The sequence below is a fragment of the Symphalangus syndactylus genome, chromosome 6 (genome assembly GCF_028878055.3).
Source record: "Symphalangus syndactylus isolate Jambi chromosome 6, NHGRI_mSymSyn1-v2.1_pri, whole genome shotgun sequence".
NCBI classification, from domain to species: Eukaryota; Metazoa; Chordata; class Mammalia; order Primates; family Hylobatidae; genus Symphalangus; species Symphalangus syndactylus.
Window position 1 is genome coordinate 97,900,473 of NC_072428.2, and position 20,032 is coordinate 97,920,504.

The window sequence follows — 20,032 nt, forward strand, 5'->3', positions numbered from 1 at the left end:
AGCCCCAGCTACCCCGGAGGCTGCTGCATAAGGACCCCTTGAGCCCAGGAGTCCAAGGATGCAGTGAGCTGATTGTGCCATTGTACTCGTTTGGGCTGCCCCATCTCTAAAAAAAATTTTTTTAATATGAAAAAGAGGCCAGGCGTGGTGGCTCAAGCCTGTAATCCCAGTACTTTGGCAGGCCGAGGCGGGCGGATCACGAGGTCAGGAGATCGAGCCCATCCTGGCTAACACAGTGAAACCCCGTCTCTACTAAAAATGCAAAAAATTAGCCGGGCGTGGTGGCAGGCGCCTGTAGTCCCAGCTACTCGGGAGGCTGAGGCAGCAGAATGGCGTGAACCCGGGAGGCGGAGCTTGTAGTGAGCCAAGATCGCGCCACTGCACTCCAGCCTGGGCAACAGAGCAAAACTCCGTCTCAAAAAAAAAAAAAAAAAAAAAAGAAAGAGAAAGAAGTACTAAGTGAAAACTTAAAAAAAAAAAAAAAAAAACCCAAATTGGTGAAAAATGCCTGACTATATCAACAGTGTATTTAGAAAAATAGGGAGGTATGGGAAAAAGGTTAGGCAAGCCCCAATGCCCAAAACAATAATCCCGGAAACTGAAAGCATCTTGAAAACCACCTAGCAATACAGAACTTTACATTTAAAAAAAAGCAGGGATAATTTTGATTCACAAATGTCCTTAATTGTGAATGTACCTAAAAACTTGTTTATAAAGCTGCATATATATAGCGGAAAAATCTTTTACAAGATCTCAGGAAAATAATCACCAAATAACATGGTGCACTTAAATCGCACTGATCATCACAGTATGATTCACAGCTAATACCGTACAACTACAAAGACATAACACATTGCTACATATACTTTATTTGCAATTCAGTACCATGAAAACATTTCTCTAAGAGATCAATGTAATACTCTTTTATTGATATAGGAACTCTGGCACTGAAAGCTTGAATAACCCAAGGTAATGATGTCGTCACCAAGGGAGGACAAGAATAGAACCCAAATCCCTTGACTCCCAAGCTTGTGTTTTCCATTAATTGTGCTCCTTTCTATTCATCCAAGAGCATCAAGTGTAAAAGGTTGGAGAAAGGAGTGGACACAAATGAGCCAAGTCCGCAAGGTGGAGACTGCACCGAAGGTCCTAGGAATCGCCCCTTGGCACTTTCCTTTTGTTTTGGCAGAGGAAGATGAAAGCAGCAACAACCACCAACTCCTGGGACCAAGAACTGGAACTAGGTACTGCCTGTTGTGGTAACTCTCTTCCTTATTTTAGGCCCTTCCTTTTTAACCTCTCCTTCCGGCCAAGCCTTACGCGCTCTCTTTTCCCCTCCCTCGGTTTCCATCCGCTTCCCTTAGCTCCACTCGGCACACTCCTGCTAGGTGTCCCCGTTAACAGGAGGCAGCTGCGCGGCACTAGCTCTCCACCCTCCATCCGGCCCTGGCGCCCAGTCCTCAGGTGTTTTGAGATGTTCGTAGCGTCACAAGCGCTCTCCGTAGAAAGTGAGTGGCAGTCAAGCATTATAAATGTGTTTCAACTGTTTAAGAGACTTAAGAGATGGGAACCGGGGCATATACCAAGTCAGCTCTGCGTGGGTCTAGGTAAGCTCGTCACGACAAAGCAAAATTTAGACAATAAGCGTTGAGACTTTCCTTCTAGCTCCGAGTTTCACAGCTCCGCCATCCCCTGAGCAACCTCCCACTGGAGGACGCCTTCCGGAGCGCGCGTGTTTACACTTTTCCTACACCAGGCGGAGGAAACAATCGCTCGCTGACCCCGGGGGATTCCAAACCGTTACTCCGCCCACCGGGGTGGGGCCAGCGCAACGGCCGAGCCTGCGCAGCCGACCGGCTCCGGGGCCCCCGCGCACTACAAGTTCCAGAAGGCAGCTCTCCGCGGGGGCGGGTGGGCAGTCGCCTTATCTACCTCAGGCTCATTTTTACCACCGCTCTCCCCTTCCCCAGCCCCCCTGGCGTCCTTTCCACAGTTAAAGTCTACTTTCTCTTGAAGCACATGAGGAGAAGCCTTAGCAACCTCGATACCGAAGTTCTTCGCGCGCTCGCTCTTTCTGCCTCTGCCCGAACTATGCCTGAGTCCCTCACTGGAGTTGGGTAGTGGAGGCGAGAAAAGGAAGTCTTTGCAGGCCAAAACTGGGACAACCTGCTCGGACTTCCGCCTCCCGGCCTCCGGAAGGCAGTGCGCACGCGCTCGCTGCGACTCCGGCGCGGTTGACTTCCGCTCCCACTGTGCTCTGCGAGCCGAATCATGGATCACACTGGTAAGGAGGCGGAGGCAGTGGGGGTCCCGGTTCCATGCCCCCTTGGCCGGCCTGGGGCTAGTCGCCCAGCAGGGAAAAGGGATTACGCTCGCCCCACAACACTAGGGTGTGGCAGTGAGAAGAAATCTCACAGATGCCTTCCTGTGCCTGGCAGGGGCCTGCCGTTTCCTGGCCTACCCTCTGGTGTGGTACCTATCTCCTCCGTGCCGGCAACAACCGCTCCTTCTCTGGTTCTGCGGAGCTCCGAGCCCGGACCGGTGGGCGATGTAGGCCTTTGGGAAGGGAGAGCGCCGGCTCTGTTTTATTCAGCCCAGCTGCTCTGGCCTACGTTATGGAGACTGGCGGGTAGATTGCGGTTTCCGAGTCGCGGAATCCTCTTTACGCTGGGAATGGACGGGCGAGAATGGGTTGGAGACTTCCTGCTGTCTCAGTCAGCTTTGGGCGGGTGCTGCAGTGTCGTCTCTCCGATCCTTTATGGACTAGAGAGTTGAAAGAAGGAAGTCTGATAGAGTTTTTGGAATCAAACTCGGAGCAGCTTTTCTACCTAAACCAAAAGCATGCCCCGCGCTTCGGCTGAGGTCCTTACTCATCATTTGAGGGTATTTACAAAGAGGAGCTTAAAATCAAGGCATTCTCATACTTTTCTCCAAGTAAGAGTAGCTCCACCCTTTGTTATGTATTTTCTGGCTTTTGCTTCTTTGTGGTTCTTGGATATTGAATGAGTGCTCTTGGAGTTAACATGTGCCCCATACATTTATAGCGACCATATCACAAATAGAGAAAAAAAGGCCTTTTCTTGAGTATTGAGTTGTCCTCACTCATCAGATATCTACTTGATTTATAATTAGGTGTGTATGTTTATTTATGTAGGTGTGTATGTTTATTTATGCCAGATATATACAGATATCTGTAGGTCGGGAGATGGAAGATGGAATGGTAAACGAGACGGACCAAGTCCGTGATAGAACTTCTGTTTTATGGAGGAACACAGACAAACGTTCTTTTTATTTATTTATTTATTTTTTAATGTTTGCGAATTATAAGTATCTTGAAGAAAATAAACGAGTGCTGTGGAGAGATTCATAGGACGAAATTTCAGAGAGCGTTGTTAGGAATGGTCTTTGTGGAAGCTAAGATCTGATGGATGAGGAGAACCCAGCCCTGGGAAAAAAGCAAGAGGAAGAGCATTTCCAGCAAGTGCAAAGGCACTGAGGTAGGAAGATATAGTGAAGTCAGCTGCAGCCTAGTAATAGCCAGAGGGTAAGAGTCCTGAAGTGAGATTGGAAAGGAGGGCGGCAGACACATCATTCAGGTCATTGAAAGCCATGGTAAACGTTTGAATTTTAATTTAAGTGAATATGAAGCCATTGAACAGAAGTAGAGGAGGAACACAATCTCTTTAAAAAAATATAATAGGCTGTTCTATGGAGAATGGTGTAACAGAGGGAGGTAAGAATGATGGAAAATAGCTGATTGCAGTAGACGGGAAGGGAAGGTTGGTTTGGTGAAAATGAAGGAGAATGGGCAGCTTCAGTAAATACTTTGGTGGTGTTTGAAGGAATGTGAGAGAAAGGAGAAATGCCTAGGTTTTTGGTTTGAGCAACTAGGTAGTGTCCATTATTCAGTTGAGGAAAACTTGGGGCAGAAAACAATCTTTTTTTTGTAGAGGTGAGACGGGAATTTGGGAACAAGTGTTTGGTCTTGGACTGCTAGTGTGAGATAACTATTGAGACACGGGAGAGATGCCAAGTGGAGATGAGAGGAAAGATCTGCACTGAAAATACGTATTTGGAAGTTAGTACCTTTATCTATAGCTGGTATTTTAAAGCATGAGGACAGATGAGACCACTTAAGAAGGGTGTGTTCAGAAGAAAAGCCGGCCTAGAACCAGGCTGTAAAGAATTCCAGTGTTTGGGAATTTATAGAGTTGAAACTGGGATTTTGATGTTAGAATAGCAAACATTCAACTTTAGGAAAATAATTCTTATTTGAGCCCACTACTGGAATTGTGAGTCAAGTTCCTGCCATAGTTTGGAGGCTGTTATGTTAGGAAATCATAATAGGGGTGGGTGTAAATAGTGTTTATTATCTTAATTCTTGAAGTGTAGAGATGGCCTGAGGAAGTAAAACTCATCGTAACATGAAAATACTCACGAATGAGCTGACCACTTAAAAAATTAGTTCCCGCTCAGATGTCCCTTCTGCTTAACACTAGCTTCTTACGTATTTAATTTTTTAATGAATCAATCTCTTTGATGTTTAGTATCAGAAGACAGTATCAAATACTGTGTATTGATTGTGAAATAAAATTATAAACCTTGCAGATTCTGGTTTTCATGAAATTCATAAACATGAATTTGATAATTGTTTAAATCACAGAGCCTTTGACAAAGAGGAAATGCCACTTAGCTAGATAATTGAAGAATCATGACAGGATAGGCATCTCAAAAGAATAATTTCAATATTAAAGGATTAAGAGGTCCTTGGGGAAATTGATGAAACCCTTGAACATTATGCAAAAATGACCCATTTTATGATCATACTGAAACATTCAAATGTAAAAATGAAGGTGTTCTAATAGAACCTTGCCAGAAAAATTACTCCAAGCGGCTTCCAATTAACACTAGATTTATTCTTTGGTCATTCTAAGCATTAGCACTTCTGTAACTGTATCCCAGATTTGTAGAAGATCCTAAACTATATAATATAGAAGTGTTGTGCCTTTTTAAAGTGAATTTATCTTAAGTGGCCAGTAGTCCTTAGTCACTTTCTATGTAATATCTAAGAAATTTTTGTTGTTAAGGACTTTATAATTTATTACTGTATTCAAAAGGAAATAGTGCTTTGTGTTCTGATTCTTAATTTAAAAACAACAAAAAGCAAAAAATTCCCAAAGAAACCCAGAATGTTATCACTATTAAATGCTGTACCTCATGAACTTGAATCTGAAGCAAAGTGGGAAGGGCCAGCCAGCTCTTGAAGGTGGTAGACTATGCAAGCAACAGTAGAGACCTCAAGTGTTCAGGATGGTGTGAAAAGGACTTGTAATGAAGTGTTGATATTTTCATTATTCACAAAGGTAAAACGATTAAGCCATTTTGATATTTGAATATTTAATATTTGAGGGACAGCATTGAACTGATTATATGTCTACAACGACTTGCTTTTTAGTTCATTGGAATGTCAGGAATACTTTTTGAGCAAGGAAAAAAGTCATTCATATTTTGGCCAGTGCATTGCTTATAAGTACTTTTACATACATAAGCAACTACAATGAAAACAGATCAAATACATTAATCAGCTTGTGAGTCTATTTAATGGTGTTGAAAGCTGATCAAGTTGAGTTTACCCTAACTCAAGATTCTAGCTAACCATGTTATTCCGCCCCCACTTGTTTTAGGATTAGCTGTTATAAGAGTAGTAAGTAGACTGAAAGATAATTAAAATAATCGTTAAGGACCCATTTTTAATTTTGTTTGATATATTGTTCAGAAAAAGTGCAAATGAATGTGAACTTAGTGTGTGTCTGTAATCCTAGTAGCCTTGGAGGCCATCGGTACTAGCTTACCACTTCCAAATTTGGCTTTGCTGAATTTTATGTGGATGGTTTGGCTATCAATCTTGACTGTAATATTTTCTGCAGGGGCAGTTATACAACCTTGTTCAATAACTTGTCATGTTTAAAACACTACAGATTTAAAAATACGTTATTTGTATTTCCTATTTTAAATATTTTCCTTTTTGTCTTTAGTAGGTCAAGTTAAGTATTTTCTGTATTATATCTTTTCATCTACTTGAAAAAAGGTAACTCTTAAGCTTTAGATGGAGTCAGTTCTATGAAATAATACTGTTACTCATGGGACAAGAATTAATTTATTCTATAGACAATAACAAGCAAAGACTCCAGGGACTAGAAAGTGACAGTTGTTTAGACCTAGTTGTAGTACAGGAACTTTGCATCCTCTTAAATTATAATTTTCCATTGCAGTGCCGACTAAGAACTCAGTCACATGTTATAGCACAAATACATTATTGCATGTTTTTACTACTAAATAGTATAATGATTTTTACTATATTTCTGAATGATTTTTAGAATAATTATTTTACACTTAAGGAATAATCACATTTCTAAACTTCATTTTCAAATGCATTATTTAATTTTGCCTTCATCAGTGTTAGTAAGTTCAGTTTACTAAATTTATTTTCTGCTTTGCATGCTTGACGATCAGACATGGAGATAGGGATGGTTTTCTTTCTTCTTCTCCTTCTTACTCTTTTTCTTTCAAAAAATTCTATTGTAGTTCAAGACAATGGTTCTTGGGTTCGTGAATGGTTTCATGTTTCTGTAAACTTCTCTGGAATTATATGAAAAATTTTATTCATTTTTCTAGGGAGAGGTCCTATAACTTTTATCAATTTCTTAAAGGATTCCATATCTCAAAAAGGGTTAAAAAGCATTGCCTTAAGTGTTGATCCAAAATAAATAAAATTAGCAGTTAAACTTAATGTAATATTGAAAATCAGAACCCAGATCTTTAACCTTGATAATGTTAGTTATGTTGTTTTAATACCTGTGGCAGAATAATCTTTAAAAAGAAAAACTAAAAGAAATTACAACTTTTTTTTCCTAACATAGACAATGAGTTACAAGGCACTAATAGTTCTGGATCCTTGGGTGGTCTTGATGTTCGCAGACGAATTCCTATAAAGCTCATCTCCAAACAAGCAAACAAAGCGAAACCTGCACCGCGAACTCAAAGGACTATAAACAGGATGCCTGCAAAGGCTCCACCTGGTGATGAAGGTAATTTGTTTAACTAATAGGTCCAACACTCTCTGTTTTATCTGATTGCTCCGGACAGTCTGTGTGATCTTATAGCTACCTCTTTTTATCTTACATATTTTATTCATTCTTCAACCTTCTTGTTTGACTTCTCATTGTAGCACATTGTATTTTTATTTTCTTTTATAAATATTTTTGATTTGGTTCTTTTGTTGTTGAAAGCAATACTGCCCATTGTTCAATAATCTCAACAGTATTGCAGAAAGCATAACATTAAAAGTAAAATCCTTCTATCCAGATTATCCCTGTTGTCTTTTTTATACAGAAGTATTAATTTTTTATGTGTAGTTGCCATTTTTTCATGTAATATGCATTTTAGATTTTTTTCTTACCAGTACATACAGATGTACCTCATTAAAAAAATAGGTTTGGGTATTTATAGATATACCATAATTTATTTAACAGTTTCTCCAGTTTTTTCTGTTACAAGAAACGTTGCACCAAATATTCTTGGGCATACAGTTTAGTATGTATACGTTGTAGAATTTGTTCTTTGCACAGATTTGGCCTTTTTTTTTTAATTCCAAAGACTTTAAAACTACAAATTTGGATATTTTAAAACTTGATAGATACTGTGGATTTTAGAGTTTGACAAATACTGTCAAATTGCTCTTCAAAAAAGGTATGTTAGTTTTTACTGCCACACACAAATAGTGAGTACTGGAAACCTTTTAAAATTTTTGTTTTGATGTAAATTTATTTTAATTATGAAAGAGCATATATTTTTTCATAGTATTGGTCATTCTTGTTTAGATCCTTTCTTCTGAGTTCTTTGTAAATTAATAGAATTTTTGTTATGTGTTACGTATGTGCGTGTGTGTATATTTAAATATTTTTTGTTTGTTTTTGTTTTTTTTTTGAGACTGGGTCTTACTCTGTTGCCCGGGCTGGAGTGCAGTGGTGGCATCATGGCTCGATATTCCAGGCTCAAGTGATCTTTCTCCTCAGTCTCCTGAGTAGCTGGGTCTACAGGTGCACCACACCTGCCTGGCTAATTTTTTGTATTTAATTTTTGTAGTGATGGCGTCTTGCTATGTTGCCCAGGCTGGTTTTGAACTCCTGGGTTCAACAGTCCTTCTCCTTAGCCTCCCAAGGTGCTGGGATTACAGGCGTGAGCCACTGTGCCTGGCCTATATTGTATATATTCTTCATTTGTCTTTTGAATTTTGTATACAAAATATTTATTGGAGGGAATCTTTTTTTTTTTTTTTTTTTTGAGATGGAGTCTTGCACTGTCGCCCAGGCTGGAATGCAGTGGTGTGATCTCGGCTCACTGCAAGCTCTACCTCCTGGGTTCACGCCATTCTTCTGCCTCAGCCTCCCGAGTAGCTGGGACTACAGACGCCCGTCACCACGCCCGGCTAATTTTTGTATTTTTAGTAGAGACGGGGTTTCACTGTGTTAGCCAGGATGGTCTCGATCTCCTGACCTCACGATCTGCCCGCCTCGGCCCCCCAAAGTCTGGGATTATAGTTATTGCAGAAAATCTTGAAGATTCTATGTAGTCAGATATCCAGTTTTTGCTTTCATGACTTCTGGGTTTTGTGACGTTATTTGAAAGGCCTTCCCCTATTTCACCAGTATAAAAGAGTTTTTCCATGTTACCCTTGATTACAGGTTAGCAAACTATGTCTGTGGGCCAAATTTAGCCCTGTTTTTGTAAACAATTTTATTGGAACACAGCTATGCTCATTCATTTAAGTATTATCTATGGGGGCTTTCACACTATAATGGTAGAGTTGAGTAATTGTGATTGAGACCATACGGTCCACAAAGCCTAAATATTTACTAGTTAGCCTTTCACAGAAAAAGTTCACTGATACTGCTTTAGAACATTTATGGATATGTATTTGGTTATTAAGGAGAAAAAAGGTGGGGTCTGGCTTTTTTTCCCCCCGAAATATTGTCGCAACTCTTTTCCTTGCTGAATAGGAATTTTACTGTTATCATATATATGTTAAAGCAGCAGTCCCCAATCTTTCTGGCACCAGGACTGGTTTCGTGGAAGACAGTTTTTCCACAGACGGAGAGTGACGGCAGGGTGCGAGGAGTGGTTTCGGGATGCAACTGTTGCGTTAGTTAGATTCTCGTAAGGAGCACCAACCTAGATCCCTCTCTTGCATGGTTCACAATAGGGTTTGTGTTCCTATGAGAATCTAATGCAGCTGCTGATCTGACTGGAGGCAGAAGGAGAGGTCAAGTGGTAATGCTCCCTAGCCCTCCCGTCACCTCCTGCTGTGTGGCCGAGTTCCTAACAGGCCAAGGGTACTGGTCCAAGGCCTGGGAGTTGGGGACCCCTGTATTAAAAGTATTTTTTTGTATTTCTAGACTTTCTATTCTATTCCAGAACTAGAATATTCTATTCTAGAACTTTCTGTTCTATTGTCTGTATTTATTTTGTAGAATCAAACTGCTTTAGTTACAACATACATTATGGTTTCTTTTATTGTAGGGTTCCTCTCCCATCTAAACAAGTATATTTGAAGTCAAAATGTTAGAAATCGTGTTAGTAATAACCTAGGGCTGCTGTTGCAGTACCTCTAATTTAGGGTCACTCCTGCTTTGGCTTTTTTTAAAAAAATAGTTTTTTAAAACAACACGGTAGTGTACAAATACATTCTTTAATAGTTCAAACAATGCAGAAAAGCCAAAATCCTTTTCTCCCCTTTCCCTCTCGGATTTTGGAGTAAAATAAATTTGTTTTTGATTGTTATTTTCTTAGGCATCAATCAAAATATATATAGTTTAATGATGGGAGTACAGGTGGAACTACTCTGAAAAATGATAATGTGCTCCTAATTTCCTTGGCTGTTATCTCAATAATTTTCTGGTTTGAAAAATTGAATTTCTGCCGGGGGTGGTGGCTCACGCCTGTAATCCCAGCACTTTGGGAGGCCGAGACGGGCGGATCATGAGGTCAGGAGATCGAGACCATCCTGGCTAACACGGTGAAACCTCGTCTCTACTAAAAATACAAAAAATTAGCTGGACGTGGTGGCGGGCGCCTATAGTCCCAGCTACTCGGGAGGCTGAGGCAGGAGAATCGCTTGAACCTGGGAAGTGGAGCTTGCAGTGAGTGGAGATTGCGCCACTGCACTCCAACCTGGGCAACAGAGTGAGACTCTGTCTCAAAAAAAAAAAAAAAAAAAAAAAAAAGAAAGAAAAATTGAGTTTCCTTATTTTGAATTTTATATCACACCATCTTTTCTAAGGTGTAAATGGGTGATATAGGAGCCTAGGAACACTCAGGTGTAACTTAAAAGAGCATTCTGACTTTGGATTATGCATTCGTATTGGCAGTAATTAAATAGTACACTGAAGTGTCTATCAGCTTCAAAAACTTCTTGCATCATTATTTGTGTGTTAATGTGAATGTGTCTCTCTGTGTGTGTGTGTCTATGTCTGTGTATAGGTGCTGTAATTTAGTCATGTGGGTAAAGTTAAAACTTGTGTGCTTGGCTACTCTGTTTACCAGTTCTAGGGCCAAAAGAGTCGTGAGAAGCCTGGCTCCTTGGAGGGATATATTTGTCTGCTCAGCTTTACTTTAGGTAATTGGATTCTACCTAGAATTGCCATCAGACTGTTGATTGGTTTTTTGTTCTTTTGTAGGAAATGAGAAGATTGCCATCAACTTTTTAATTAGGCCAGAGAAATTGAGCCCCTTTCATCTTCATATATCTTAAGTTTATTGATATTGATAAATGCATTGTAGGAAAGGATACATAAGATATGATATGGCTCCTGTTGTTTGGGTAATTAATCAGGGAGTGGTTTTAATTGACAGGATGAAATATGAAATGTTAAAGTGTCTAAATCACTCATTTGAGGGCTAAAGAAGAGGATAACTTGTTGGCTAATAAAATCCATAGAATGCTTTATGTTTTCATTATACTATTGGCAATAAAATCAGTCTCTTAGCATACCATTTTTGTAGGTAGACTAGAATAAATGGTGATCAATATCTTAAAAATTTGTGCAACAAGCATGATAGTCAGTAAAGTTTTACACTAGAAATAGTTTCATGAATTGATAAGAGCATTTGAATGGGAGTCAAGAGTTCTGAGGTCTGTTCCTGGCTTTGTCACTTATCTTCTATATGTTGAGTTATTATGGGTCTCCATACAGTAATATTCTCAATAATGAAGTAAAAGAGTTGGACTAGATCACCAAGATCACTTCTAACTGATGTTTTTAACTAATCTTGATTGTCTTATTCTTAGAAAAGCTTTGAAAGGCATCACATGGGCTTTTTAGTGATGAAAAGGTCTATTTTGCCATGTATATGTGCTTCCAAAATGAAATTTGAGATTTGGAAAGTTAATGGGCAATACTTTTTTTTTTTTTCTCAGAAGGATTTGATTATAATGAAGAAGAACGGTATGACTGTAAAGGGGGTGAGCTGTTTGGAAATCAACGAAGATTTCCTGGACACCTTTTTTGGGACTTTCAGGTATAATTAAAAATGAAAAATTGTATTATAACAATAAAACATTTTAAGTATTAAATACTTAAAATGTTTTATTGGAGTAATGCACAATACATAAAGAATGTTATGAACTTGTTATAACTATGATTTTCAGCACATACAAATCATTTAATACTCCATTTGAAGTAATTTTCAGTAAAATCAATAGCTATTAACACTAAGAAGAAAAATTAATGGTATCACAGCTAATGGTGGGGAATAAACGGAGATGATACCAAGAAGCTTCTATTTCTAATTGTTTTAACAACTTTTATAAAATATTGACCAATTCATTGTGTAGATACAATCTTTAGAATTGTGTAAGAAGGTAATTTTAATTATATCATTTCAACAGATAAACATCTTAGGTGAAAAGGATGATACACCGGTTCATTTCTGTGACAAGTGTGGATTGCCTATTAAAATCTATGGGAGAATGGTAAGTATAATTAAATATTGTTTTTGTAAGTAAGTATTTGCATAGAGGTGGGGTTCTGAAATTTAACTAGATAGGTTTATCACTGTTTAATGACTAAGTTTGCGAAATTTTAAATAAGTATGAAGTAACTGAGGGAAGTATTGGAATACTATGAATTTAATATGATTATCTTGACAAATCGTTGAATTCTTGTAAAATATTAAATAAAACTGAAAATTAGAATAATTTCTGAAAACTAAATTCTTTGGAGTGTTTGATACCAGTTTACAGTTATTCTAGTTTATTAAGGAAAATTTTTTTTCTTAATAAATAGAACAAGACTGCTCATTTTTGAAGGCCACAATTTTTTCCATAAAACTGCATTAATAGTATTTATAATTTCTCTTTTTTTCCTGAGGCTCAGAGAGGTTTAATAGTAATTATTATTTCTGAAAATTGAATTCTAATCATTAAAAAATTTTACAATCCTAACTGTAATTTTATAGTAATTTTCACATTTCTTCCCTCCAAAAAAGATAGTTTTGCATTTGCCTTTAGAAAAAAAATTTGAATTCAGTAACATACCTGTGATGGTAGATGGCGTGGATTATGCAGTTGCTTTGCTCTACATCATAGTAAAGAAATAGTAACAGGCTGTGAATTTAAAAATGTGGTTCTAACATCATTTAATGTATCCTTCTGATTGATTTTTATTAGTCAGTTAACTTAAAACTACCAGAGGAAGATGCTGCTTATGTTAAATATAGGACTTACTTGTCCTATAATATTTTACTGCGTTGGAATAGTTTCAGGAGAAACAAGATTAAAAAAAAAAAACACACATAATTAAAGTATTCTTCAGGAGCTTTTGACCTGCAGGGGGCTGGGTATGGTGGCTCACACCTATAATCCCAGGGCTTTGGGAGGCTGAGGTGGGAGGATTGCCAGAGGCCAGGAGTTTGGGACCAGCCTGGACAACTTAGCAAGACCCTGTCTCTACAATAAAATAAAATAATTAGCCTTGTGTGGTGGCACACACCTGTGTTCCTAGCTATTCTGGAGGCTGAGGTGGGAACATCAGCCAGGAGTTCGAGGTTACAGTGAGCTGTGATCACACCACTGGACTCCAGCCTGGGCAACAGAGCAAGATCTGTTTCTTAAAAAAAAAAAAAAAAAAAAGGAAAAAAACGTGTGGGGACCATAGGTGAAATTTATAGGGTTTACACCTCCAGAAAGTATAAGCAAATGCGTATGTGTACATTTATTGGGAAAAGAGCCATAGTTTTTGTCATGTTCTCAAAAGGCTTTGTGACTGAAAAAGGTTATTATAATTAGTACTTAATAAATGTTCATTTTAACAGGTATTCTCAAGTGTCTTCTAAGCCTTATGTATAGGTCACTATATATATATTTTTTTAAAAAATATTTTAAGTTCTTATATGCTTAACTGTAATATGTCTTTGTTTACAGATTCCATGCAAGCATGTTTTTTGCTATGACTGTGCTATTTTACATGAAAAAAAGGGAGATAAGATGTGTCCAGGGTAAGAAAAGATTATCATTACCTTTTTTAAATAATAAAGTTTTAGTGCAATGATTTGTAAGTTGGATTGAAGGTTAGGGAGTGATATAAATCAGGCAGGAGATCAAACATACAGACATGGCTAATCTTTTTCTGTGAGCCCAGCTTGCTTTAAGTTTCTCTTTAATATAGGGCAAGGTAGCCACTGTCAGTCAACTCAGTTGGTCAAAATGAAATCTGTTTGCCATTATAGAAGTATTACTATAAACAAAAAGTTACTTTTTTTGGTGGGACATTAAAGAACTGTTAAGATATATTGAGAGCAAAGACTCCAGAATTAGAATTCCTGGGTTCGAATCCTTGTTCTGCTATTTATTAGCTGTTTTACTGTCATAGGCTATTCTTTATTGATAAAATGAGCCTGATAATAGTATCTACCTCCTTGAGGTATTTTTAGGATTAAATGAGGTTTTATATATATATATATATATAATATGTACACACATACACATATCTAGTAGCTGGCGTATAGTAAGCACTGTATATATAAGCTCTTGTTACTTTCAAATCTGATTATTTCGAGTATATCTTAGAACACCATCATTACATAGTCTCAAACAAGTTATAAAAAGCTAGATCCATTTTGGGATGGTCTTGAAGAAAACAGAATAAGAATTTTTATATCAGTTCAGAACCCTTGATAAGGAAGGCTTAAGAAAGAATGGGAGATACTTGCTTGGGTTAGCCATAGGCTTCTTAGATCACTTATAACCTGTGCTTAAAGCTACACCAAGATTTGTGGTATTGATTGATAGCAAAGCTGTGGACACTTGTCAGCAATGATTCCCTTTTATGATGTAGGAAAATTTGACGTCACCAGGAGAGAAAGGGGTGATTTATTGACAGCTCAGTGACAACTAATTCTCTTGGCATGTTTTTATTAGCATTTTGAAGTAACAGATTATAACATTTGTTCTATGAGTTTAAAAAATATTTCGTTTATAGAATTATAATTCAGAAGAGTTAAGACATTAGAAATATATATCACTTGTTTTTTGGGTGTTTTCTCTCAGGTCTAATTTTTCAACATGGTATACATTCATTTTAAGTTACATAGTAAATTTGATTGCTTCATCGGGATAAAGGATTTCAGATGTGATAAAACATTATTTAGAGGACTTTTAAAGGTTTCCTCTTTTGTATAAGTATTAAAAGGAAATTAAAAGGTACTTATTGTTTAAAGAAATTAGTTCTCAAGGTACTAAATGTAACTAATGTACTGAATATGCTAATCCTTACTAATGGACTAAATGTAACAAAGTACTAAATGTCACACCTCACTTACATGGTCCTCAGTAGCAATTTTAGGACAGAGGCCTATCTGGATTAACAGACCCAGATCAGGAAGCGAAGAAATGGCAATCAGAGTTAAACAGTATATATTACTGTTTTTAAGCACCACCCAAGAGAAAGTGCTTCACATCTTGTTAAGGTGGAGACAGTTCAGTGTTTACAGTGAACTAGAAGCAAGAAGTGTGCCAGATGGCCACTAAAGGGAAGCATAATAACATCAATAAGGAGTGCCAGCCTTATAGTAAGGATGGAAAGATAGACACAACTCAAAATCAAGAGTATAGAACCATTTAATATAGTGTCAAATGATCTGACACACATATTCAATGATAATTGCTTATATATATATACACACACATATTTTTATATAGTGCTTAATTGGGGATTAAATACTGTCACTCTCGTTTCATTTGATATTAAGAATATTCTTTTAAGTAATATGAAATAGATATAAAAACATTGTGAAGTAGGTAGATACTTTAACCTCATTGTACAAATGAAGAAACAAACTCAGAAATGGTTCAATGACTTCAAATTACTGAGCCAATACCAGATCCAAGATCTTCAGATTCCTATTTCAGTCCTCTTTCTCCACTGTGTCAAGAAAGCTGTAATGGCAAGTATGGATTAAATATGGTAAATGAAAAATAGTTATAATTTTTACCCTGAGTTTTTAAGAAAATGTTAAGTTAAATTTAGTGCTCACAAATTAGAAAGTTAGGAAAGTGTAAATTTGTCTGACGGTTCAGAAAAAACCCTTCTTTAAAGGACTTTTAATAGTCAAGGCTTGGATTGAAATTGTTTATGTTTAATGTTAAGAACCCTAATGATGAGGCTGATGTTACTTGTTGTAGTCCTTGCAGTGTCTTCTACTTACTGTTTTCCACTTAGTATTATTTACTCAACAAACAGTTATCACTCAATAATACCATACAAGTTTGAATTCCATGATTGTAAGTAATCAACCCGTTGGTTTTTTTCTTGCTGGTTTTTTTGGCAAATGGATGCAAAAAGTACAATTGTTTGAGAAAATTGGATAAATTCTAGGCCTTGGAAGAATGAGGTCTCTTCTTGAAACATACTGTTTGATGTTAGGAGTTCTGAAGTTGACAGAAATGCCTATGCTTAATGGCTAATAGATAACAAAGTAGGGAAGATTAAAGGTTCACATAGAATAACTAACTTCTAATTGTGGACTTTTGCTATGTTTATGTAACAGTCAAATTTTAAAAACAGGCATATTTTTGAAAATTACATACTTTTTTATATTCTCTTTTAGTAAATCACGTTTTTCTCCCTTCTAATTTAGCTGTAGTGATCCTGTGCAGCGAATTGAGCAGTGTACACGAGGTTCTCTCTTCATGTGTAGCATTGTTCAAGGGTGCAAGAGAACATATTTGTCTCAGAGAGACTTACAGGCTCATATCAACCATCGCCATATGAGAGCTGGAAAACCTGTTACCCGTGCTTCACTTGAAAATGTTCATCCTCCTATTGCCCCACCACCAACTGAAATCCCTGAGCGTTTTATAATGCCACCAGACAAGCACCATATGAGCCATATTCCGCCAAAGCAGCACATCATGATGCCACCACCTCCTTTGCAACATGTTCCACATGAGCACTATAATCAGCCACATGAGGATATTCGTGCTCCTCCAGCAGAATTGTCCATGGCTCCACCTCCACCTCGATCGGTCAGTCAGGAAACCTTTCGTATTTCAACAAGAAAACACAGCAATTTAATAACTGTCCCTATTCAGGATGACTCAAATTCAGGTGCTAGAGAACCACCACCTCCTGCCCCAGCACCTGCTCACCATCATCCTGAATATCAGGGTCAACCAGTGGTATCGCACCCTCATCATATTATGCCTCCACAGCAACATTATGCACCACCCCCACCTCCTCCACCACCAATAAGCCATCCAATGCCACATCCTCCCCAGGCTGCAGGTACTCCTCACTTGGTATATAGCCAAGCTCCACCTCCACCAATGACCTCTGCTCCACCACCAATAACCCCTCCCCCTGGACATATTATTGCCCAGATGCCACCTTATATGAATCATCCTCCTCCAGGACCTCCCCCACCTCAACATGGTGGTCCACCTGTAACTGCACCCCCTCCTCACCATTATAATCCTAACTCATTACCCCAGTTCACTGAAGATCAAGGAACTCTGAGCCCTCCATTTACACAACCAGGGGGAATGAGTCCTGGTATATGGCCTGCACCAAGAGGGCCACCTCCTCCTCCACGATTGCAGGGTCCGCCTTCTCAAACCCCACTTCCTGGACCACATCATCCAGATCAGACGAGATATAGACCGTATTACCAATGATAATAGTATTTTGAACTGAAGATATGAGGAGGAAAAAAACTTATGTATAGTCAATCTTTTAATTAAGCTTTGACTGTTTTGGGAAGGAAGAGTACCTCTTACTGAGGTAGTATAAAACAAATAGGGTCTTGTTTCTTAAAATGGTTTTAAATCTTGACCTTAAGATTGATTTCAAGTACCATACTGTAGTACAGATAAGGGGCTCAGTTGAGCACAGCTATATTTTAACATCTCTTTGTTCCCCTAGTTTAGTAAATTGACCCAGAGGTGACCATTTGTAAAAAATTCAAAAAAATTTTTCATTGTTTTACTTCAAAAGTATTGTTTTGTTAAACCCAATGTTTAGTTTTTCTTGTGATACATTTTGTTAACCTGTGTAAAAGGATTAAATTTCAATATGGTTGTAAAAATGCTATTTTTATGTGAATTTAAGTGCAGCCACATACTGTTTTTTAAACCATATGTTTTACCACTAATTTCCCAAAGTTATAATAAAATCCTAAAAGTAAAAATCTACTAGAATTTGCTGTAAGGCAGACTGTTAAATGACAGAGAATTATTTCACATTTTAGGCACTGAAATATTGAGGTTTTGAGGTATAGTAAGTATACAATGCACTTCACTTGGATGCCTTTTCATTTTTAGGCAGCCTCAGGAGCACCAAAATACATGGGAATTCTAGTACTAAGATATATTTGTAATGTTAAAAGACATTACTAATTATTTGGAAAGAGATGGCCAAAGTAATCAACTCTACAGGCTTCAAGCTGGGGGGGGAATGCTGTTACTTATTAATGCTTTTTTACTGAATGATCGGAATCACATATGCACCACACATACTGATCTTAAGTAACATTATTTTATAGAACTGATTAAATGGTGTTATTTAGATGAAATGTGGTCTGTTCATTGTATTAAACTGAATAGGGCTGAATAGGCTTTATGTAATTCTTCATTTCATGGTAGAGTTTGATGCTGTGTTTAAGTGGGTTCTTGTTTATAGGATTTTCAACTACAGTTTGAATGCCATGGAGGAATTTGAATAATGTATTAATGAAGGACATATTCTTGTAATCACAAATTTGCATTTGCTCAGGTTTCATTGCTGTGTGATAGGATTTTTCCTCTAACTTGAAATTTAAACACTTTTATTTCCTACTCCTTTTGTCGGTAAAGCAGTCTGAATTTGGAACATTTTAGCATGGAGTCAACAGTGAAGACTACCAGATAATTTTGTATTGGAGAAGAGGAAATAACAGCTAAATTGTGGATTTCAGTGCTTTACATGGTGCCTTTAGAGTCAGCTTTTACATTATAGGGGCTTGTTATAGTTCAGCTAGGATGACCACTTAACAATTTATACAGAACTGATAAGTATAAATCAACATTCTTAGGATATTATTTATATCCTTTGAATAAATCCCTGTGAAGTTTTTCCTCCCCACTAAAATGGTGCATAATAAAACATGAAATGTGTAGTATGCAGATATCATTTATTAGATAGTTTGTAGTGTATACATTTAGAACATACTTCTTTTGACAAAGGGTGATCTGTGCTAATTTACCATTTTATTCTGTCAGGTACAGGTGAAACAGATTCTCATCTTGAATGATCAGATGCAAAAACATTTCTGAACCCTAGAGCAGAAGTTAGAAATAACAAAATGGCCGTTTCAAGCTTGACTGGCCAAAAATAAGTAATAAACTTTCTTGTTTTAAGTCAGGCAAGTGATTTTCTACACTTAGCAGTTTGAAAGTCCAGTGTTAATGCAATATTTCTAGTGAGAAATGCTTGTTATTAAAAGCATGGGAGTGAAATAGTGTGAAATGTTGGTGAGTGCTTCTATCATATTACTGTAGGTACTTGGACTGGTGCAAACTTGATTCCTTTTCATGCCCCTGTTTAGGAGCTATTAAAATATTACTGTTAAAAATCCAAACCATTTGTTCCATGTAATAAGAAAATAGCCAAGATCACGTTAGAGCTTCTCAACTATTTATGAAGAGCTGTCCTGCTTTTATTGAAAGTCACTAGAATTGAATGTGGTAAGAAACCACTTAGCCTATGTATTGGATGAGAAAATCAGTATCATGATAAAATTTTGAATTAAGAGAACTCTTGTAGAGTTTTAAAAAAATGATTTATTTTCAATTAGGTTTAAGAAATCTATGTTATGCAGGGAGGCATATCAGATGAATGTTGTAGCAGACAAGTTTTAAATCGTGTTAGACTTGAATTCATCAATTGTTTGAATGAGGGTGGGTGGGTAGAAGGATAACAAAATTACTGTTAGTGTTTCTTTCCTTACGGAAAAAGATGTGAATCCCAGCCTTATTTCAGGGAAGCCTTTGAAGCTATGATGGACATAAGTCTAAATTAAATGTATGTATGTTTCATTATATTGCTCTTAAGACTACTGAGGTGGCAGTTTAATTCTTAAAAACAATAAAATGGAAGCATAAATACTATTTTGCCTAGATGAATTTTTATGTATTGGCACATTTGGGAGAATGCAGAATTTTCCATGTTTATGTTGATACAACTTACTACAGTAAAATTAAGTTCACTTCTAAAAGATTAAAACCATCAAGTTGAACGTTACATTTCTTCAGTGGCATGTTTATTCAGAGTATAATACAGTATTTTGGGAAATATCTGTTGCAAAGACTGTAAGAAACTATATTCATTTTGCCCTGTAAAAACTACTTGCTCAAAATTATCGTGTAAATACTAGTTAGATACCACTGAAATGTAAATAGAAGAGATATTTGAACATATCTTTAAACTCAGTAAGAGGCTGT

General features: G+C 37.3%; 1 protein-coding gene across 7 annotated transcripts; it reads left to right on the plus strand.

Annotated features, from left to right (window-relative positions):
- The first annotated feature begins 1,326 nt into the window (after positions 1 to 1,326).
- CBLL1 (Cbl proto-oncogene like 1) lies at positions 1,327 to 19,832 on the plus strand. Of its 7 annotated transcripts, none has more exons than XM_063642115.1 (6): positions 1,327 to 1,607; positions 6,921 to 7,088; positions 11,477 to 11,577; positions 11,948 to 12,031; positions 13,481 to 13,554; positions 16,195 to 19,832. In XM_063642115.1, exons 1-6 carry the CDS (start codon positions 1,475 to 1,477, stop codon positions 17,228 to 17,230), a joined length of 1,596 nt encoding a protein of 531 aa, XP_063498185.1. In that variant the 5' UTR covers positions 1,327 to 1,474; the 3' UTR covers positions 17,231 to 19,832. The 7 variants fall into 7 exon arrangements, with proteins under 7 accessions (XP_063498185.1, XP_063498187.1, XP_055139616.1 ...); XM_063642117.1 differs by having other exon boundaries at positions 1,332 to 1,508; XM_055283641.2 differs by having other exon boundaries at positions 1,358 to 2,284.
- Positions 19,833 to 20,032: the final 200 nt, after the last annotated feature.

Bases quoted from the DNA above. Each gene is read 5' to 3' on its own strand.
- CBLL1 (XM_063642115.1), top strand. From the start codon at position 1,475: ATGTTCGTAGCGTCACAAGCGCTCTCCGTAGAAAGTGAGTGGCAGTCA. The intron at 7,089-11,476 runs GTAATTTGTTTA...TTTTTTTCTCAG, and splicing joins GGCTCCACCTGGTGATGAAG to AAGGATTTGATTATAATGAA. The intron at 13,555-16,194 runs GTAAGAAAAGAT...CTTCTAATTTAG, and splicing joins GGAGATAAGATGTGTCCAGG to CTGTAGTGATCCTGTGCAGC.